The sequence below is a fragment of the Galeopterus variegatus genome, unplaced genomic scaffold, assembly GCF_000696425.1.
Source record: "Galeopterus variegatus unplaced genomic scaffold, G_variegatus-3.0.2 Scaffold3802, whole genome shotgun sequence".
NCBI classification, from domain to species: Eukaryota; Metazoa; Chordata; class Mammalia; order Dermoptera; family Cynocephalidae; genus Galeopterus; species Galeopterus variegatus.
The window spans coordinates 28,841-52,808 of NW_007729913.1; the positions used below are offsets into that span (position 1 = coordinate 28,841).

The 23,968-nt window shown below is 37.8% G+C and overlaps 1 protein-coding gene across 1 annotated transcript; it reads left to right on the top strand.

The window, feature by feature from the left end:
* Nucleotides 1–17,301: 17,301 nt before the first annotated feature.
* Nucleotides 17,302–21,307, top strand: LOC103601589 (chromosome unknown open reading frame, human C6orf141). Its single transcript, XM_008586018.1, has 2 exons — nt 17,302–18,277; nt 20,701–21,307. The coding sequence occupies exon 1, from the start codon at nt 17,360–17,362 to the stop codon at nt 17,972–17,974; it is 615 nt and encodes a 204-aa protein (XP_008584240.1). The 5' UTR covers nt 17,302–17,359; the 3' UTR covers nt 17,975–18,277; nt 20,701–21,307.
* Nucleotides 21,308–23,968: the final 2,661 nt, after the last annotated feature.

A 23,968-nucleotide genomic window follows, 5' to 3' on the forward strand; every position in this document is an offset into this window, starting at 1 on the left:
CCATTTGCAATAAAAGCAGGCATAAACACAATGTTTGGATTTGTCTAGTCTGTATAAAGTTAACTTAGCCATATAGAAAATGCTGGATTCTTATCCCCTTCGATAAGAAAAAAAATCGCAAAATCCTTATTACATAGATAAAGGAAAATTCAAATTTTAGGTGTTTTTTCTGAGAAAAGGAAACAAACTGTCTGAAGTAGAGCACATTCTAATAAAAAATAAGACTCCTTGAGAGTGAATACATGCTTAGATCATCCTGATCCAGTGGTTACCTGGAAACTTATCTTTGGTGCCAGAGGGAAGAGTACAGAGTAATAGGAGTCCATAAACCCCTTGGGAGAATATGGTCTAGTTTCCACCCCAGAGATGCTCATTATCTTTTACATTGATGAAGTATGGATTACTCCTGACTGATATATGGCAATATTATTATAGCTTTATTTTCTTCCTAATGATAATTTCCCTACCATTTATTTAGCATTTATCTATGTACTGATAATTTTTATGTGCATCTATTGCCAAACACTAGATGTATATAACCTAATTCTTGTGAAGGATGAGGTATTATCTTATTGTGGGAATTTTGGTTTAGAGGTGTTATGGCTCACCAAAAGTTATGCAGGCTTCAAGTGTCCAAGTAAAGATCAGATCCTGTGTTTGTCAGATTTCAAAGCCTGTACTGTTAGTCATCATGCTAATTGTCCTCGTAAGCAGCTTAGAACACTTTGAGGGCAATTATTCCTTTATCTCATTGCTTTCCGAATTTTCCACCTCCACATCTGTTCCATCAATAAATCCCATATTTCAAAAGACAGTTTTTACTACCACATTGTACTTATCATCTTATTTCCTTACTTTTATCTTCCACATAACTATCTTAGATATAATTATTCAACTCTCAACCCTGTTTCTGACCCTATTAAGGAATGTGCAGAGAAATATCTAAATTAAGGAGAGGAGGACAAGGAAAAGAGAAAAAGAGACTCAAGAAGTAGGAAGGGGCTAGAACTACATAGGGCTTTTTTTGCTGATTTAAGGAAATTCTTTAGTATAATATAAAAAAACATGAAGAGTTTTAAGCAGAGTATTAATCTGTTTGGAAATTAATTGGGAGGCTATAGTCTAAGCAAGAGATGATGGTAGCTTGGATTTGAATGCTGGTAGTGATGATAGAAGAGCACAGTTACCTGAGCTATTTAGAAGGAAAAGTTGTCAGGACTTAGTAATTTAGTGGCTGTAGGGTATGATGACAGAGAAATGCCAAGGATGACTCCTAGGTTTCTATGTTGTGGAACTGGTAGCTAGTAGTTTTTTATTCACTGAGATCAGAAACACTGGAACAGTACCAGTTCTGAGGCAATTGGTAGCAGGGAGAATTGTTTAGTTTCCAAATGTTGTTTAGAAACATGCAAGTTATGGGATCTAGTTGGATATTTGAGTTTCAAGCCCAGTAAAGTTGTTTGGGATAGAAATAAATTTAGGAGTCATCAGCATGTAAATTACAACAGAAGCCATGAGTTTGGCTGAGATTGTCTAGGACTGAACCTTGAATACATCAAATATTTCAGGCGAGTGAAGGGGAAGGGTCTGGAATAAGAGAAGGAGCAGTTGGAAGATAGGAGGAAAGCCAAGAGATTGTGATGGAAAAGAGAAAAAATTTCATAATGGAGGGATGGCAGTTGTCTTAGTCCATTTTCTGTCACTTATAATAGAATGCCTAAAACTGAAGTTTATAACAAGACATTTATTTATTTTGTTTCTGGAGGCTGGGAAGTCCAAGACCCAGGTGGTGCATCTGGTGAGGGCCTTCTTCTCGGTTGAGACTCTCTGTATAGTTCCAAGGTGGTGCAGGGCATCACATGATGAGGGAGCAAGAGCATCTTAACATGCTGTCTTCTCCTTATGAAGCCACCAGTCTGCTCCTATGACAACCCATCAATTAATTAACCTATTAATCCACGAATGGGTTAATCCATTCATGAGGACATAGCCCTCATGGTTCAATCACCTCTTAAAGCCCCCACCTTTCAAATATCATATTAGGTATTAAGCTTCAATATGAGCTTTAGAGGGGACAAATATTCAAATCATATCAGCAATGGTGCCAAGTTATGCTGAAATGTCTAGAATACATAAGAAATAAAAAATCTCCATTGCACTGTAAAATATTTTAAACACATGTACCAAAAAAAAAAGAAAAAGAGAAAAGAAACAAGATTACATATTGTATGATTCTGTTTATATAAAGTTCAAAACCAGCCAAAATTAATCTATAGCTTTAGATGTGGAAGTAGTTATAGTTACTCTCTATGATAGTAACTAGAAAAGGAAATGAAAATGGCTTCTGGATTTCTAGTGATATTCTTATTCTTAACCTGGGTGGGTTACACAGGTGTGTTTACTTTATGGGAAGTTTATCAAGCTTTACAATTATATGTATTTTTCTGTATGCATGTTATACTTCAATAAGAAATATTAATTAATAGAAAACAAGCCCAGAATCTGAAAAATAGGTGCCTTGGATTGAGTGTCCTCCCAAAACTTGACCCCCACTGTGGCAGCATTAAGAGGGTGGTAAAATCCTATTATGGTAACTGAAAGGTGGAGCCTTGAAGAGGTGATTGGATTGTAGGGCCACGCTGTAGTGAATGGATTAATAATGATGGGCAGGGGTGTTGTTCTGAGGGCTTTAAAAGGGGAGCACAAAGAGTCTGTCCCACTCTCTGTTCTTTCATTTTCTACTAACTGAGACCCCTGCATTGCTGTAAAGACACTACCAAAGAAGGCCCTCACCGTTATGTGTTCCCTGGACTTTGGACTTCCCGGCCTCTGAAACTATAAGCAATAAATTTCTTTTTCTTTGCAAATCACCCAGTTCCAGGTACTTTGTTATAAGCAACAGAAATGGATTACTACAAAGGGCATATTACTTTGATCTAACAATTCTATTTCTTAGCTAAGAAGTACAATTAGCAAGTATGCAAAGATTTCTATAAAACAATGTTTATTATAGCATTGTTCTATAAAGGCAAAAAACAAATATTTTAAATAACTCACTGATTAATATAGTACAACTAACTAAATCCATTCAGTGGAATTCTGTGGAACATTAGAAAACTATGATTTTGTTCATATGGAAAAGAGGTACATGATAATACTAAATGCAAAACAATTATAATAAAGTATGTATAATCTATTTGAAATTCAACTGTGATAGTAAAGAGGGAGTAAGTAGATAGGTAGACAGTTCTAAAAGTAGCTTAATGGCTTTTATTGGGGACAAAGGAGACTAAGTGGCAAAAAGTGTTTCATGGGGTCATGGCTACATAGCATGGCTAGATAAAATGATAAAAGTCAATACAGGTAACATGCTCAGTTCTGAGATGTGTGCTTGTTTGTTCTGAATGGATGTTGACCAAGTTTTGTAAGCATCTGTGTATTTTAGCAAGAATGAGTATTCACTCTGCCAACAACTCACTGAGGACTATAGGGGAACAATTGAGAATTTATTGTGCTCAAACTTTGGGAGCAAGATAAGACTGCAGTTTGGGGGGATATTTATATGTCCTGTAGAATAGAATCTCAATAACACAAGGTTTGTTTCTATTCATTCTGCATTTCATAATCACTAATTTTTGTTCGGCAATTTGAATTTTCAGAAAGAAATACAAAATAATTATATATAAAATTTCCTTTAGCTGTCTATGATACACCTAAAGTTTTGTATCTATTGTCCCTAACCTCAGTAAACACTAGGGCCAAGGAAAAAATAACACTGAAAGTAACGGGTGGCAGATGGAATAGCATAACACCAAGTATAAAAATGATTTCTTTCTTCTTTCCTGCAATGGTTGCTTTAAGACTTCAATGGGGTGGGCAGGTGGGGGGGTGCTGGCCAGTACCTCAGTTAGTTAGAGAGCAGCCATTTAACACCAAGGTCATGGGTTTAGGTCCCCATACCAGCCAGCCACCAAAAAAAAAAAAAAAAAAAAAAAAAAAAATCAATCAATAAAATTATTTCAATGGGGAAAATGGGAATATTAGAAGTATAAAATACAATTTGTTTTTATACAGGTGCAGCTATAATTAACAACATAGTTCACTTTTCCCAAGTTTCTTATAGTCTAAGTTTCTTAGCTTCAACTGTAAAACTCAATTACTGATAGCCCCTTGCCTTTCCCTTGATCTTGGCCCTGTACTCTACCTGAAAAATGGGATAAAAACTATAAAGCAGCCACTACCAGCCTCTCTTCTTTTCCTTACTCTCTCTCACTTCAGCAGTGCTGGTGTCATATACGGTCCTAGCATTGTCCCAATTTCATTCATTTCTTGAATAAGCTTTTCTTTTTCCTTGACAGGACTTGTGTTACTTCCCCTTGACTCTGCACTTTTGATTTAAAAAATGATGGAAAGAATAGCTAATGTCTGAGTATTTATTTTACTATTTTGTGTGTAAATTTCTCTTCTATCATTAGATGCACATGTTTCCAAGACTAAATAAGCTCTAGGTTTTAAACATTGTTAAAAGGCATTGCTTATACATAATGAGACTATCAGTTTAGCTAATACCATGCAGTTATGTCAGTGAACACTAGGTGTCACACTTCTATTTTATTTCCCAACAGCGGGAGCACTTCAATTGTTTCTAGTTTTATTACAATTTTTGCTGCATTTTGGACTATATCTTTTCAGAAGATTCCTATGAGCTTAATTACCACATCAAACAATGTGAACATCTTAAAATATTGGTACATAACAAGGAACATTTGTCTCAAATAATTGTTCCAAATTATTCCATTTGACCTCACTGTCCCATAGCTGAGTAGTTTTGTTTACATTGTAAGGAATAAATAAAAACACTTTATTAATTTGATTAAGAAGGGACACTTATATTTATTAAAATTTATGTACCTTTTTGATAAATGGTGCTGGGAAAATTGGACATATGTAGAAGAATGAAACTGGACCAGTTCCTCTTGCTGTATACCAAAATCAACTCACAATGAATTAAAGAATTAAATATACATCTGAAACTATAAAACTCATAAAAGATAACATACGGGAAACACTTCAGGAATTAGGACTAGGCAAAGACTTTATGATATGACCCAGGAGCACAGGCAACAAAAGGAAAAATAAACAAATGGGATTATATAAAACTAAAAGTTTCTGCACAGGAAAAAAAAAAACAATTAACAGAGCAAAAGACAACCAAAGAGTGGAAGAAAATATTTGCAAGATGTGCATACAATAAAGGAATTAATATCCAGAATATACAAGGAACTCAAACAACTTAACATAAAAAAGCAAGTAACCCAAAAAATGGGCAAAGGAGCTGAATAGGCATTTCTCAAAGAAAGATATAAGAATGGCCAATAGACACATGAAAAAATGCTCAACATCACATAGCATCTGGCAAATGCAAATCAAAATCACATTGAGACATTGTCTCATTCTAGTTAGGTTGGCTATTATCAAAAAGACTGTGAATAACAAATGCTTGTAAGGGTGTGGAGAAAGGGAACCCTCTTACACTGCTGGTGGGATTTTAGCTCAACACCTATGGGAAATGGCAAGGAGGTTCCTCAAACAATTACGGATAGAACTGGCACATGACCCAGCTATCCCACTGTTGGGTATATACCCAAAGAAATGGAAATCATGTTGAAGGGACACATGTACTCCCATGTTTATTGCAACTCTATTCACAGTAGCCAAGAGTTGGAACCAAATGTCCATTGTCAGATGAGTGGATAAGGAAATGTGATATATTTGCAGAGGAATACTGCTCTGGTATAAAAAAGAATGAAATACTGACATTCGCCACAACATGGATGAACTTATAGAAAAATATGTTAAGTGAAATAAGTCAGGCAGAGAAAGAGAAATACCGCATGTTCTCACCTATATGTGAGAGCTAATAAAAATGAATAAATAAATAAGCAACAGAAAAGGATACCAAAAAAGCAAGTTTCAAAGCAATGTATATAGCATAGTCCCATTCACAAATAAAGTATATTTGTGTTTTGCTTATTAAATATATGTGCATATACATATATACATATGTATATATACAACATATGTGTGAATATACATTTAGAGAGAAAAAGAATTATAGATGGATACACAACTGATAACAGTTATTCTTGGTAAGTAGCAGGCACAAGAAATGAGAGATCAGAGACTCACTGTTTGCTATGTATGTATATAGTTATATACTGTTAAATATCTATTTTTATAATAAGAATGGATTTCATAATACTTTCAAATAATTTTTAAAACTTAAAAATAAAATCAATGTAAAAATAAAAGTAAAAGATCAATAAGAATAGAAATTTTGAATATTTAAAATATTCAAATGTTTTGGGCCAGCCCGGTGGCACACTGGAGAGTGCGCCGCTTGGGAGAGTGGCGGCGCTCCTGCCGAGGATTCGGATCCCATGTGGAGACCGGTTCCCGCTCACTGGCTGCTTTGAATATTTAAAATATTCAAATGTTTTGGGCCAGCCCGGTGGCACACTGGAGAGTGCGCCGCTTGGGAGAGCGGCGGCGCTCCTGCCGAGGATTCGGATCCCATGTGGAGACCGGTTCCCGCTCACTGGCTGAGCGCGGTGCGGGAGCGACACCGAGGGTTGCGACCCCGTTACCGGTCAGTAAAAAAGACAAAAAGGAAAAAAAAATATTCAAATGTTTTAAGAGCACATCTAATATTCCATTTTTTATTGATTTCTAGTTTTAATCCATTGTGGTCTGAAAAAATACATGAAATAATTTCAATTATTTTAACTTTGTTGACTCTTAACTTATAACTTAACATGTGGTCTATCCTGGAGAATGTTCTATGTGCTGATGAGAAGAATGTTTATTCTGTGGTTGTTGGATGAAACGTTCTGTAGATGTCCTAGATGTCTGTCAAGTCCAATGGTCTAAAGTGTTGTTTAGGTCTTGTGTTTCTCTGCTGATTTTTTGCCTAGATGATCTGTCCAATGTTGAGAGAGGGGTGTTCAGGTCCCCTACTCTTATGGTGTTTGCGTCTATCTCTTTCTTTAGGTCTAATAGTGTTTGCTTTATATATCTGGCCGCTTCAATGTTTGGTGCATATATATTTATGATTGTTATGTCTCTTTGCTGGATAGATCCCTTGATCGTTATATAGTGGCCTTCTTTGTCTCTTTTTATGGTTTTTGGTTTAAAGTGCATTTTATCTGATACAAGAATAACTACTCCTGCTCGTTTTTGGTTTCTATTTTCATGGTATATCTTTTTCCATCCTTTCACTCTTAGTCTATGTATGTCTTTAGAGTTGAGGTGAGTGTCTTGAACACAGCATATTTTGGGATCTATCTTTTTAATACAGTCAGTCAGTCTGTGTCTTTTGAGTGGGGAATTTAGTCCTTTTACATTGAGTTATTATTGAAAGGTGTTAATTTACTCCTGGCATTTTACTGATTTTTGTTTGGATGTTTTAAAATCTTTTGTTCCTTTTGTTCTATTTTACTGTAGACTTCTGTATTTGTTGGTTTCTTTGTTGTTGATGTGGTGATACACCACATGATACATACTTATTGACTTTCATATGTTGAACCATCCTTGCATCCTTGGGGTGAATCCCACTTGATTATGATGAATAATCTTTTTGAATGTGCTGCTGTATTCTGTTTGCTAATATTTTATTGAGGATTTTTATGTCTATGTTCACCAAAGATACTGGACTGTAGTTTTCTTTATTTGTTTTGTCTTTGACTGATTTTGGTATCAGGGTGATACGGCCTCATTGAATGAGTTTGGGAGAATAGGCTCTGTTTCAATTTTTTGGAATAGTTTGGAAAGAATTGGTTTGATTTCTATCAATTATTATTCCTATAAGAACTGGTATTTCCTATTAATTAATTTGGTAGTAGAAAAAAATAAATGAATAAATAAAGGTTTGGCAGAATTCTACATTGAAGCCATCCAGTCCTGGGTTTTTCTTTGTTCGGAGACTGCTCATTACTGCTCCAGTCTCATTGCTTGTTATTGGTCTGTTCAGGTTTTCTACTTCTTCTTGGTTCAGTCTTAGTCTGAATGTGTCCAGAAATTTATCTATTTCCTCCAGGTTTTCAAACTTTTAAGCATATAGTTGTTCATAAGTCTCATGATTCTTTATATTTCTGTGATATTGGTTGCAATGTCTCCTTTTTCATTTCTGATTTTTGTCATTTGGGTCTTCTCTCTTCTTGTTTTAGTTAGTCTGGCCAATGGCTTGTCTATTTTATTTATCTTCTCATAAAAACAACTTTTTGTTTAATTGATCTTGTGTGTGTGTGTGTGTGTGTGTGTGTACACATATACATATGTGTGCATATATATATAAAGACCTCTCTCTATATATATATTTTATTTAGTTCTGCTCTGATCTTAATTATTTCTTTCTGTATTACTAAATTTGGATTGGATTGTTCTTGTTCTTCTAGTTCTCTGAGGTGTAACGTTAGGTTGTTTATTTGAAGTATTTCTGTTCTTTTGATGTAAGCATTTATTGCAATGAATTTCCCTGTTAGTTCTGCTTTTGCAGTATCCCATAGGTTTTGGTATGATGTATCTGTATTTTCATTAGTTTCCAGAAATTTTTATCTTCTTTAATTTCTTCTTTGATCCATAGGTCATTCAGGGTATGTTGTTTAATTTCTTCATATTTGTATAGTTTCCAAAGTTTTACTTGTTGTTGATTTCTAGTTTTAATCTGTCATGGTCTGAAAAGATACTTGAAATGATTTCAATTTTTTTAAGTTTGTTGAGACTGGATTTCTGACCTAACATGTGGTCTATCCTGGAGAGCGTTCCATGTGCTGATGAGAAAAATTTTTATTCTGTAGTTATTGGATGAGATACTCTGTAGATGTCTGCCAAATCCAATTGGCCTAAAGTATAGTTTTTTGTTTGTTTGTTTGTTTTTGTCCTTTTTTTGAGACCAGCCGCACCACACTCACCAGTGAGCGCTGTGAGCGCACCGGTCACCCCCATATAGGATCCGAACCCGCAGCGGGAGCGCTGCTGCGCTCCCAGCGCTGCACTCTCCTGAGTGCGCCACGGGCTCGGCCCCTAAAGTATAGTTTAAGTTCATTGTTTCTCTAGTGATTTGTTGCCTAGATGATCTGCTCAATGTTGAGAGGGGAGTGTTGTGGTCCCCAACTATTATTGTATTGGGGTCTATCTCTTTTTCTAGGTCTAATTATGTGTATGTTCTTTATCTGGGTGCTCCAATATTGGGTGTATATATATTTATGATTGTTATGTCTTCTTGCTGGATAAATCCCTTTACCATTACATAATGACCCTCTTTTTCTCTCTTTATGATGTTTGGTTTAAAATCTATTTTATCAGTTATCTGGGTGCTCCAATATTGGGTGTATATATATTTATGATTGTTATGTCTTCTTGCTGGATAAATCCCTTTATCATTACATAATGACCCTCTTTTTCTCTCTTTATGATGTTTGGTTTAAAATCTATTTTATCAGACACAAGAATAGCTACTCCTGCTCATTTTTGGTTTCCTTTTACATGGTATATCTTTTTCCATCCCTTCACTATTAGTCTGTGTGAGTCTTTACCAGTGAGGTGAGTTTCTTGTAAGCAGCCTATAGTTGAGTCTAGTTTTTTAACCCAATCAGCCAGTGTTTGTCTTTTTAGTGGAGAATTCAAATCCATTTATATTCATGGTTATTTTTGAAAGGTATTGTCTTACTCCTGGTATTTTATTGACTTTCATGTGTTTGTTTTAAATTTCTTTAGTTCCTTTCTCTTTCATTGTTTTCTTCAGTATTCACTGTTTTTTTTGAGGTGGTAAGCTGTAGTTTATTTCTTTTTCTCATTCACATATCTGCTTTATCAATGGGTTTTGTTCTTTCTTGAATACTTATGGTGGTGGTTATCACTTTTTTAGATTCCAGATTCAAGACTCCCTTGAGGATGTCTTACAGAGCTGGTCATGTGGTGGTGAACTCCTGCAGTTTTTGCTTGTCTTGGAAATACACTATTTCTCCTTTATTTCTGAAGTATAGCCTTGCTAGGATAGTATCCTTGGCTGGCAGTTTTTTTGATAAAATAAAATAGTTTAAGGGTTTGGATCCCCATACTGGCCAGTAGCCAAAAAAGAAAGAAAGAAAGAAAATATTTGTAAAAATTTAAGTTCAAAAACTTAAATATGTATGCATGTGTGCATGTGTGTGATTTTCAGTGGCAAAATAGCAGAACTACAGCCAAAATGCAAATAACAAATTAGATGAAACTATCTACAACTTATATCACAGTTGAAAAAAACTATTGTCTATAAAATTTAAGAAGCCATTAAAATTGAGAGGTGAAAAAACACTCAAAACCCAAAAGAAAAATGGGGAAGAAACAGGGCTAGTTCACAAAAAACATATACAATATGACCTTTAAAGATATGAAAAGAAGCTTAACTTTACTCAAAAGAAAAATGGTATTTAAACTAGGAGACACCATTTCTCACCTATCAGTTTGGAAAAAACCAAAATCTTTACAACAAACAAAATCTTGAAAGCTATAATAATCAGACATAGTCATACACTGACAAATTAGCATATGAAATATTACAATTCTAGTGAGGGGAATTTAGTAATATCTAATATAATACATATGCATTTACCCAAGCAATTCAACTTCTAGAAATTTATCCTGAAGATTCCTCCATAAATATAAAACAAATATTTGCACAGGGCAATTCATGCTGGTATTATTTGTAATATAATATCTTTTGGAAACAACCTAAATTCCCATTCTTGAGTCTAATTGAATAGATTGTGATATATCCGCACAATAGAGCACTATATAGTTTTTAGGAAGTTCTCTATGATATAAAATGGAGTAACTTCCATGATATATTTTTAAATTAAAAAAAAATTTACATGCACAAGAGTATGTAAAGAATAAGAAAAGTGTATGTCAACATAGGATCTCTGCTTATTTTTGCAAATAAAAACTCAGGAAAATTAAATGATTTGATATTAAATCAAAAGTATTGATTAAAAATGGCAGATTAACAGGCAACGCAAACTGTGTACAAATGACTGAAACAGGTCAACACAAATTTAGTGTAAAATATATTTAAATGTTATTTTATTTTAAATTTTCTTTGACAAATGATTTCTTCTTAAAAATTTTCCTTACAGGGCCGGCCTGGTGGCGCACTGGATAGTGCGCCACTTGGGAAGCGCGGCAGCGCTCCCGCCCGAGGGTTCGGATCCCACATACAGACCAGTTCCCGCTCACTGGCTGAGCGAGGCGCGGGAGCAACACCAAGGGTTGCAATCCCGTTGCCGGTCCCCGGTCCGGTACGGGGGCGACACTGAGGGTTGCGATCTGTTGCTGGACACGGAAAAAAGACAAAAAAAAAAAAAAAAAAAATTTTCCTTACAAATGATTTCTTTTTATTGGTAAACCCATGACTAATAATTATTAATAAATATTAAAATTGCAATGTTTATACTACTCAAAAACCTTAAACCCAGACATCAGAAACAAGCACATCAGCAATAGATGATGGAAACCTTAGAGGGATGGAAACCTTAGAGGGAAAGAATGTAGAAGTAGAAACAAGGACATCTCACAGAGGAAAGAATGAGAAAGCAGTGCTGGCAGATGGGGAGCACATTATTGAGATGAATATGATAAATATGATAGAAATCGAGAGAAAAGGGCCAAACTAATTAACTCAACAATGATGTCAGGCGCTGTTCTTGGTATGGGGGATCCAGCAGTGATGGTTGCAGTGCAGTGAACAAAAGAAACAAAAATCCCTGCCTTTGTTCTAGAGAAAATGGCTTTTACTAAGTGCCAGGCACTGTTCTAGGCACTTAACCTATATTAACTCATCCTGTGAGAATGGTACTCTTTTTACCCAGCTTTTCACATGATGGAACTAGAACAAAGGGAAGGTAAGTATCCTGCCCTAGGTCACACAGCTGGTGTATAGCAGAGGTAAGAATTAAATCTAAGGACTTTGGCTCCACCACCAACTCTTCACTTCTGCACTGTACCACATTAGAAAGTAAGGAAGGGATTGCATAAAAGACAAAGAACAGGAGAAAGTGCAGAGGAAGAATAAAAGAGATCTAAAGCATGTTAAGAGGAAAAGATAGCTGTCAGAAATATTAAGCTGACAGAGTTAAGTTCCGTGACTTTCTTAATGAAATTATGGTATTGAAAATAAGAAAATAGTATAAGATTGTCCTTAACATAGGGGATGAGAAATAAGGTGTAGTAGAGATAGGAAGTGGGGTTGGCTAATGACAAACACATCCTACTGTATCATTTTGTCCAAGCCTTGCCCTTTAGGAGTGAGTTATGAAGTATGTACAAGGGATAAAAAGAGATTACTACTAACAGTTTCTTTGAGTTTGTGGACATTCCAGATCAACTTGTTTGCAAACTTGCTGGTGACAAACGGTATCTTCTACCCACTCTTTGCTTTGTTGATATAATGTAGCACAGTCCTAAATCTTCATATGGAGCTAAATATTTGGGAAATGAAGTCTCTGTGGATCTAAAATATTTTTGAGGATTCCCACAGTTGTCAAAACCTAAACTGATCTCATGTACATAGATTATATAACAACATAATAGGATGAAAAATTGCATTGCCCCCTTAAAATTTTTTCTTATAACCTAATCAGGATTGGTTGCTAAAATCATGACCTTTATTTTACTAATCTAAGTGATTCTTTTATTTGAATATTTAATAAATATTAACTTAGATAAAAACATTGATCTTTAGTCAAAGATTAAATTTTCTATGAAATAACACTATGTGCTGCTATTGAACAGGTAAACTCTTGTTTATGTTCAAGATGGATATGGGCTAAAAAACATTGGTTCTTTATTATCACCATTAAATGTTGACTCTGTTACTGGTGATGCAATTTCCTGTTTAGTAAGTTGCTTATTCATACTCAGAGTCCAGTCTTAAATCTCATCTCTGACAGAAGAGATGTCTTTAAAACGTTGAATAATTCAGGCAGCTGACACTGAATTACAATTTTAAAATCACAATTAAGCTGCTATTAATTACTCAGAGTGCTACATGAGTCATCCCTTGCAGTTACTCTGAAAACCTAGTATTCTTTGTCTTTTAACTCCAAATTTCAAAGTGACTTGCCAAAATCATTCAGGAGTCACAACCTCTCTATGGAGTGAAAGTGCTTAAATGTTTTATTCAAAATATATATAGCAAGTTAGTCTCAGAGTCACATATTATGTAAACTTAGACATATTTTATTTTCTCCCAGTAACACACAAATGAGTCACTCAAACTTTAAACCAAAGATCTCTTTTTTAAAACATTACCTCAGTTTCCACTTTTTCTCAGACCACTGGCTAAAGCTGGGCTAAGCTGCTTTACATTTACAGAATTGCCACTCGCCCTCTCTTCTTTTTTCCCCCTAAATTTATAACTACCAACATTTGCTCTTCTATCCCAAGATTACAAGTCTGGTTCTTGTATCCTAGCTTAAGCCCTTGACTTCGGCATTTTTCCCTGAGGACCTCATCAAAAACTATTCTTTGGGTTCCCCGTTCTAAAGAACAATATACTTTAAAAAATTTTAAATGTTTTGCAGGATTTATAGTTTACAAAGGTTTACCAGAAGAATTGTTTCAGTCGAACTCCCTGATAACCTTGGGAAGCCAGCAGGGCAGGTATTTTTTATACCTCGCAGAGGAGAACATAGGTTTGAAGACATTGTAAATGCAGAAATGTCGGGGCCGGCCCGGTGGCGCACTGCTACAGTGTGCCGCTTGGGAGCGCGGTGGCGCTCCCACCGAGGGTTCGGATCCCACATACAGACCGGTTCCCGCTCACTGGCTGAGCGAGGTGCGGGTGCGACACGGAGGGTTGCAATCCGTTGCCAGACACGAAAAAAGACAAAAAAAAAAAATGTCTACCATCACAATCATTTTTCTAAACCAGACAGGAAAACAGTGGGCATTTTCTAATAAAAGAAGCACCTGTTACCAAGGATGGACTGGAAATCACAAATTAAGCTTCTCTTTTTCTATTAGCTAGCTTTTCCTATTAACCTTAGGCAAAGGGTCAGAGGGCCCAGCAATGGGTAGATTTTGAAAGGCTAGCCAGAGATACATATTTTTTTAACCTCAGGGGTTAAAGAGGAAGGATGGATGAAGAGGGGATTTAAAAAACAACGCGAACATAGAATTTTAAATCCTGAAGAAAGAAGTTCATTTAGTGGTTTGTTTTGTTTCTGTTTTATAGCTTTTTTTAAATCAAAGACACTAAGCCCCTTCCTGAGATAACGATATTATCAACAGGTTTGGCTCCCTCTCTCACTTAACAAACAACCTTGAGATCCAAACGTTGGTGCAAGGATTGGAAGCTTTACTTTACTCCGATAACTGCCATCTGGGAGATGACCAGGCTGAAATCCTCCTGCCTTCTGATGTCTGATCTGGGGTTTATAAAGGAGAAGAGGTGGGAAGGTGAGGTAAGGGTTTGAAGGCTTGCAGATGAGGGGGTTTGGTCACAGGGTTAGCAGGTGGTATGAGTCTGATGTTTTAGAGTCCCATGATGGACTGAATATTTGGTGTCATGGAGTCTTTGGTCCGCAGACTGGTAAGTTTCAAACCCTTGATGTTATCTTGAGGCTGGAATCCTTATCTCCTAGGGAGAACTCAAAGACAATAATTTCAGCCTGGCATTACTGGAACATAAAACTGCCTGACCTCTAGCAAGTGGGTAAATTAATATTCAGCTAGGGTGCCTTGGAATTCCTTTGTTCACAGATTGATTAAGAAAGCAAGGCAAAATAGAAGGAACTTAGTTTTGATCCTCAGTTTTACTTATATAAAATCTAAGTAAGTAAGCACAAGAGCATAAGGTGGGAAACAAAGAGAAATAAACTTCTAAGGAGGATTGTTCTGGGGCACAGTTTCATATCTGGGCAGTTTCTGCCCTATGGTCAGTTTTGCAGTTCCTCTGGTGACCTTAAGGCACTGATGATTATCAACTTCTTGGAAAGTCTCAGGAATGTCTGCAGCTTTAAGAATTGTGCAAGCAATTAGCAAGTCATGGATTTGTAATAGCATTGTTCCTAAGTTAATGGCTAGCTGGAATTTTCCACCCGGTATTAGTTGCTGTCGGAAGCCATGCGTCAGTGGACTCCCGTGTGGGAATGTAAGGAGAACCGTTCTCTGTTGAGCAGAGCTGCGGAGAATCTCCGTATGTGTGGCAAGGGGTCCCGTGGAAGTTTTCCCAAAAATCCCTATTCTGGTATTCTTTGGATTGCATGTACTCATCAACCCCCCTGGAAATAATAGGATGTTTTATGGGAATGTTTTTGCTCTTGTGCGTTTGGCGTGAGGTGGCAGTTGTACCTTTTAATAACGATACAAATGAGATTACATTTTTTTCTGGCTATTGAAACTGGTTTTCTGGGAAACTTTTAGTTAAGAAAAATAGGTTTGATTTGATTAATTAAACCCAGGCAAGAATGTTAAAAAGTACACCTGGGTCTATGATTTGTTCTAACCATTGTTCCAAAAAACAGGTACAGAGAAGCCAAGAGGCCTTTCTGTACAGATGAATGGATGGGGTGGTGAGATAAAGTAAAATAACAATAAGTTTCCTGTAAATTTACCCGAGGTACAAGTTGCCCGGGACATTATTTTACCACGCATGGGTTTGGTTTTTTACTGTCAGAGACGACAATTGTGTTGGTTAAATTTTAAAAGTCTGGTGAACTCCTGGAGGAAGAAATGGCATGCTACATATAGGAGTTGATAGACCTCCTCTTTCTTATACAGGGCCATAGATAGAGGACAAATATATGATATGATAAGATTAAATGTGAGCAAAAAATTTAAAGTTTTGCTTATGAAAAAATCGGTTAGGTCTGGGCTTTTAAGTTGCTCAAAAAATTTTTAAACAAAGAATCGTTTTACACAAATAGTTAAATCATATTATAAAAGAATATGCCTTTATAAATAATTCTTGCTTTTAGTTGATTAAGATAAAAAATTAAAATCAAAATGTGATGGATATATAAAAATCATATGTTGTAAGGGTTAAATGTTTTATTCAAAAACCGCATGGCTGCCAACCGTGAGGTCTCTGGCCACTGGCCACAGACCTCGGTTTGAAACTCTTGCTTGCTGGTTAAGTTTGTTTCACTTTAAGGAATGATGTGTACTTTTCTAGGAGATTGTGATTTGTGACTGATTGGGAACAATCGGTTGAGATGGTTCATTACCTTTTTCAATTTGAAAAATAATATGTACTTTCCTAAAGATTATGATTTATAAATAATGACATGTAGTTCTTTAAAAACTTATGATTCAGTATGGTCAAAAGAAAATGATTTAAGTATTGTATTGATCAATTTTATGTTCATAGTGTAATATTAACCTGATGAAAAATACTTGCTTTGTGTAATAATTGGAGGATAGACACGATATAAATAAAGGAAAACGGCTTTTGTCTGTTGTCCACTGATGCACTAGACATCATTGGTCCGTCTTTTTCTTCTTCTTTTTTTTTTTTCTCGCCGATTCCACACATCCTTCTCAGGCTCCAAGAACCAGCTGGGGCTGGACTCCGGCAAGTTACCCCAAAGATGGCTACACTTTGCCTAATGTCCCTTTCAATAAGAGTTGATTATAACCAAAATGAAGACACGTGTGACCCTGTCCTACCTTTTCCAGCATTCCAAAGGAAGAAGGACAAACACATCAAAAGCTATTTTTTTCCAAGGCTTCAACTTCTCAACTGACCTTTTGATCTATATTTGATACTCTTGGCAGCACGGTGGGGGTGGTTTCGGTGTGGTTGGGAAACCATTTTCAGAAGAATTTGATTAGATCAGATAATTAGAAAAATAAATTTCCTTGTTCCTTCAAGGAAGGAGCCTCCGTTGAAAGAAAACATACTTTCTTTGGGGCACGGGGTGAGGGGTGTGGAGCGGGAACAGGAGGCGCAGTGTGAGGGTGTCTTTTGCACTTCAACTCTGCAGAAGTGGGCGGGAGAGAAGTGAGAGGGATAGAATGAGACCAGCGGCTAAAGGGGCAGGGCTAGGGACAGGGGTAGGAAGGAGTAGAGGAGCGATTGGGGATGTCAGGCCTTCTGTTCGGGAACGGCTGCAAAGCCCGAGGGTGGACGCGGCGGAGAGAAGAGCGGAGGAAGAGAAGGCAGGGTTAAGCCCAAACTGGCGTAAGGCTGATCTAGTCCCCAGCTCTGGCGGGCGGGGAGTCCCGGGCCTGCCCCGGAGGCCACACCCAGGGCTTGCCTGTCCCGCGCTTTCTAGAGCTCAGCAGGAGCTTCTGCCTGAACCGGTGAAAGAACAAGCAGATGAATGACCCTCCCGCCGGGATGGGGACCCGGGAAGGAGCTGCGAATCCCACGGACTCCCCCCACAACCTGGGGCGCGCCAGATCCTTTCCGCGCGAGATGGGGCGCGGGGCTCCCCTGGCTCCCGGCGCCCCGAACCCCACGGTGGCGGGGGCCAGCGGAAGCCGGGGCAGCGCCCACCAAGACCGGTCGGCAGGTCGGACCCTCGGACCACCGGCCAGAGAGAATTTGGACTGTGAGCCCTGGGTCAGAGAAAAAGTGCTCTTTCTTCTGCACCCAGAGAGGTGGTTGGGGACTCAAGGGAACCATGCAAGGGAAGAGGTGGCCGGTGGGGAGGACCTCCCCCAGGCGCGCGGAGATGACCACGACCAGAAACCCCACTGCGCTTCTCAACTCTTCCACCGAGAAAAGCTTATCTCTGGCAGGCGTGTAGCCGCTCGCTCTGGAGCCCCGCCGCGGGACCCCGCAGCCCCCCCCAAATCCGTGCTCGTGCGGGTCGTGGATTATGAGGTGACACAAGAGGTGCTGAGGACCGCGTGGACGAAAGGTCGCATGACCACGAGGACCGAGGAGCACTGCATGACCGCGGTCACTTTTCGCACCAATAGGGAGTGAGACAGCCTGTGGGGCGCCGGGACCCCCGCTGAAGCCCTGGCTGTCCCGGCACGGAGGCACCCGGCGACGGCGCCGTGGAGAGGATCGCTCCACCGTCCCCAAGGACCTGATTCCCCAAGGAAATTAAACAGGAAAGAGGAGCCCGAGGAGTGTTCCGGTCTGGTGTGTGAACAATAATCCTGAACAGAAAATGCTGTTCTGGGGACACCAAACTACAATGAACCGACCCGAAGAACTTTTTAAGAGGCTGGCGCTACGCTTCAGGGAGGCAGAAGACACCCAGTACAGCTGGGTTTAAATACTGTGAGTCTGGGAATCTAAGTCATTTTAGAAGAGGGGGAAACAAGGTATTTTCAAATTGTCAGAATGGGGGAATTTTGAAATAAGAACAACTGTTGTTAATTCGCGTTTTGCTATAATTTTCAATTGATTTCTTTTCTGCCTCCCCCTTTTCCTCCTTAGAACTTAAAAGCGGAAGTTTGAGGTCTGTTCTCTGCAAAGTGGGTGGGAGAGAGAATTGTTATAAAAGCCAAGAAAGAAAGTAAATGAAATGGGGAAATAAAACCACAGCAGCAAGTTAACAGAATTTTTCTTGTCACTCTCTTGCTGTGCACAGTTTTCATTCCCCTCCCTCCCCCCATTTCAGTGGTAGAAAGAAAAAGAGAGGAGCTAAGGAAAGAAGGGTGGTGGTGGTGGTGGGGGGACAGAAGACTGAGCTTTGAAGGTAAAATACCGTTTAAAAGTGCTTTACTCAAAAGAATATCTAATTTAGTCCAATAAAAATGCCTTTTATCTGAAATTTTTAATTATTTTAATGTTAAAAATACTGCATATGTGTCTTCTGATCTAAAGGTAAATAGAAATATATAGTTTGCCATAAAATGCTTGTATATCTATTCTTGTCCATAGTTTTTTATTGTAAGATTTGTAGGCGAGAATACATCTCTCCTGGTGCTATTGAAACAACTAATTTCTTTTTTTCTTATTTTATATATTTTTTATTACTAAACACCATCTTTATTAACTCTTTAATTAGTAGCTGGCCTGGTTTGGAGAAAGATAAACTGCTTAACCCTACCAATACTGAAGGAGTATTTGTTTACCGCAAGAATTAACAAAACAAGTGGGACTCTGGCTTTTGAGAAGTAAACAGTAAACAGTGCCTCCTACCTCGGTCCTCCCCGTTTGCCCCTTACTTTCAATTTAGAGCTTGAAATGCCATCAAAAGGTCATCTGATCCACCTTTTGCCTCCTGACAGGCAAGATATGTAAGATATATCTTACCTTGGTCTAGAGGTCACATAGTTTGTGTAGGTCACATAACTTGTGTAGGTCACACAGTAATTGCATGTGCTTACTAAGTGTACAAAGAATGTGGTCATCTCCCTCCTAGAGGTTTGGGGATGGCCTTTAGGACTTGTTTCTAGGGGTCAAAAGATGACTGATGACATCCTGGGTTTTACAACTCAAGTTTATGAGAAGTACTAGAATTCCCTTGATGTCCCTGAATCCTGCAAGGCCTGTGCACTGTAGAGTCACCACAAGCGGTTCTCAGATCTGCATGACCCTCATTTGAGAGAGGAATTCAGCACCTGAGCTAATCCGTGTTCAAAGCTGTTTGATAGATAGAAAAGGTAATATTGTCCCCTTAAAATGAACTCTTTTCCTTCAACACCCTGTCTGTCTCCTATATGAGGTTAACCTTCTCGGCAGATAAATTTAATACTTAAGCTTACTAGTTTGTTTGTATCATCACATGCCCCAGGTGACTGATCGTTGAATATAGACAATAAGAAAGGTATCCTTTACAATGACCCAAAACCAGTAGCTTCATTCAGTTGCCTTCCCTGTGGAGCAGACTTGAATTCAACTGCTTGGGTTCAAAACTGGCTTCCCCTCTTACTGAGTGACCTTGGGCAAGGTGCCTAATCTCTGTGTGCTTCTGTGTCCTTATTTGTTAAATGGGGATAATAAATTGTGTCAACCTCATAGAGTTTTCTCTAGGATTAAGTTAAATGAAGATACTTAGTACTCCACCTGGTATACAATAAATGTTTAAAGTTGGCTGTTATTAGTGTGGTTGCTATTGTTTAGTTCACTTTTCATCCTAACCTCGCTTTAATCTTTTATCTAATAATAAATAGCAGAAAGCGCATAACACAAGAAATCTAATGAAAGCCAAACCAGTGTTTTTTACTAAGACTCTATTCTGCACTCCTGAAAGGATTTATTTCCAGCTTTTCCTAAGATGTAACGGATCAGTAAGTACATACCTTTAATTCCTTAGAAATGACCTCCACGTCTTGTGTAAGGACTCATGCTAAGATTCAAAGGACTAAGGTGCATTAAGCTTGACAGGGTCTTTCAAAAGTTTTCGCAGTCTGCCTCATTCCTGCAAGGTAGGACCTTTGAATACTTTCTTTAGGACCTGTCACGTTAGTTTTCCCTCTGAAATTTTAAATCTGATTTGTCATCTCCGAAAAGCAGAGTAGGTACAGTTAGTTTTTATTTTATCTCCTTTCTGTCAAAAATATATTTATTCAGGTTAGCTTAACTTTTTTAACCCAAATATGTTTAATTTTATCTCCTTTAAATGAAAAATTATTTTTAAAGCATTTATCCAGCCTCTCTGTTAACTGCTTACATGTTTATAGATTTCCTTTAAGCACATGTCTCACTGGAAACAAAAACTAGTAAGTTGACGTACTGTTGAATTTGCTTCACAGGTTTTCCTGATCCAAGCAGAATCCCATAGTGTGAGGAGCCTTAGGAGTCTTTTCCCATTCACAAGTGTCCTGGGAGTGCGTCCAAAGTGAAACTTGGTTATCTTCAATACTAAGAAATCTCCAAGAATGGCTGGACCTTGGATCTTTGACCTTACCTTTACCACCCTGAAAAATATGATCTTCTAGGATTGTATTAGATGGACGAATGACATCAAAGACTTCCAGAAGCCACCTGACCACTCGAGTGACCATAAGACAAATGTCACAGAGGCAGGTAACCACCACGGGTCAGGCAAGTGCTAACCTCTCTTAAAACCCTTTGTTCACAACCTTTATCACCTTTGAGATGCAGTACATTTGATTTGCTGCTCTTATTCTTGTCGGACATTACCAGTGCTTGGTGATAAAACTCAATGTGGCTCTTTGCTTTAAAAAAAGAAAGAAAGAAAGAGCTTTCTATTAAAAGATAAAGTTATAGTCACTGCAGAAAAATTTGGGAATGGATTATTTTGTGAGGAAAAATAAGAGTAGAATAAAAGAAACCAAAAACTCATCCATGACCCTAAATTTTTTTTAACATTTGATGTTTCCAGTATGATTTTATTTTATTCTATATTTATGTGTATATTTGTACATATGTACTTTTCTAAGCATAAACTATATAAAAATAGCTTTAGTGTATCCTCTCTGTATTTTCCGAGTACTGTCTTTATATAAACTAACATGTATAACATAATGTATAACATAACCTTGTTACTCAAGGTGTGCTCTGTGAACCACCAGCAGCTGGGCATCTTCAAGGTTTATAGAAATGCAGAACCTCAGGCCTCACCTCAGATCTAATGAATCAGAATTTGTGTTTTGACACGATCCCAGGGTGCTTCACATTAAAGAGTTTGAGAAGCGTTGACATATACCCTATATTTAGTTCTGGGTCTTACTTTGTCACTTACCAAAACTGAAAAAGTTTTTATTTTTTTATATTCCTCATTGTTAACAATGCCATAAAAAGAATAATTTGTAGAATTATGAAAACATTTAGATATTATGGAAATATGAATTTGTACATTGGCAAAGAGATCTCTAAGAAGCTTTGTAATGCCTTTATTTTACTTTATTTCACTTTTTTTTAAATAGAATTTCACTGGGTATAGAATTCTCAGATGACCATTTTTTTCTTTCATTACTTTAAAGATGATGGTCCACCATGCTACATTTTTATTTTCTATTTTTGTGTTAATTTCCCTTCATCCTGACTAGATTGTAAGACCTCAGAGTGAGAGATTAGGTGACCCCATGATTTGAACAGAGCAGGCCTTTTATAAATGGTTACTGACTTGACTTGCTTGCTGCTTCACATAAGCCAGCTCTATCTTCTCTCAATCCCTTGGTCACCTGGCACTTTTTCAAGGTTTAGCATATCTTGTGACTTCTCAAACTCCATTTTTCTCTTCCTGTCAACCTCCTTGGTAAATGATGAAACAATGTCCTACTTTTCATTCATTCGACAAATATTTATTGAACACTTATTATGTGCCAGTTGGAGATGCAGCAGTGAACAGGATAGACCATTTTCCTTTTAGGGACTACATTTTATTGGGGGGAGACAAAATGAATAAGTAAACAAACAAATAAAAGAATTACACATTGTAATTTGTGCAGTGAGAAGACTGTTAAATGAACATTACAGGAGGCCATTGTTTTAGACTAAGTTCCTGCAGTAGGCCCCAACAGACCTGACCAAAGATCAAAATGGAGTCATCTTTGCTAAAGTTCCATGTCACCAAACCCGAACTAAGTTGTTGTCCGGCCTTTTGAGAAATCAGAAGAGCCCTGTAATGTCTTCTTAAAGGGCCTTGTTACTTTAAACTGTTTCCAAATGAACCATTGATTAATTTTTGGATTTCAAACTATTTCAGAAATGTGGTTCTTTCATTATCTAAGAATGTGAACTAATACATTCTCAAAAAACTCCTTAAGGGAGGAAGGGCAGGAAGTCATTAAGGAAAGCACAATTGCACCACCTCTGCAGGCTGAGTCAGGACTTGTCAGCCACTTGTGATGAGTTGTGGGGAGAAGGAGTGGGGAGAAGGTGGAGCATGAATTTGAATCAACTGATTCAGATAAGAAAACAAAAGGCAGTGACTCTTGAACACCCTGACATCTGTATAACTGCAGTCAGTACTTTGCTCTTTAATTACTGATGGCAAATCTTTATGAATTTACTTCTCTAGATGAAGATAAGAAATAAAACCATCCAGAGTACTTTGGAGACAGTAAAGAGTTATGATTAGTTCATAAGCACTATGTAGCCAGTAGTTACCCACAAAATGTAGGACTTTATTATCTTCAAAGCAGGGAATTAACTTCAAATTCAAACTGAGATTTCTACGTTTAAAACAGAATAAGAGTACTTTGAGGAGACTGCAGCTTCACATAGAACAAGCAAAGGCTGTGTGTTCAGAGCTTGGTGTAGTCGGGGGGGTCAGCCAGTATTGCTTGCACCAGGCAGGGAAGCAAAGGCAGGTAGGGCAGTAGGAAAGCTTTATAGTGACCAACAGGATTCTAATGTTCCCTCAGCTTGACTAAACATTAAACAGGTTTCTGCCTGACTACAGGCTCTTGACTTCTCTTTTCCTAGAACATTTACTTTTGAAAACTTGGAATTATAAATTCTTTCTCGCCCCTTTGAGATATAAATCTTCCCCCAGTGTCTTGCCAGTTTTACAACCCAGGCATGTCTTTCTCAAGGACCTAAGAGCCGTCCCTTTGAAATGTAACCATCAAGGAAGATAGGGTCTCTAACTCCCAGTCCCTGTGGGAAGGTAGGAGCCCAACTTCAATAAGTGTCAATTAGTAAACACAGGCAGTCTAATCACATTGACCACCCCCACATTGTCCTTCAGTACTTTTCCATTAGCTCACCCCAGTGCTTAAAACTTTCCCACCTTTTGTTTCAAAGGAGTGAGTTCAATCTCTATCCTAATGCAGTAGTCTTTGATACAGTTTTCCTTGCTTGTTTAACTATGTCTCATGTGATTTTTCTTTGACAGTAGTGAAAAAAGGAAGGCTTTAAGTATGCTCTGACTGGAGCCTCTTGGCTCGTGGAAGCTGGAGGATGGCAATCTAGAAAGGCAGCTTCTTATCTGATTGGTTTAGAGCTTTCCCAAGTGAATCCGAAGTGGAAAGTGTACAAAAAAATAGGGAAGCTCGTAGTCCTTGACCAAGTCCTGACCTTTTGGATTGATAGCTGCAGAGGCTCTGATTT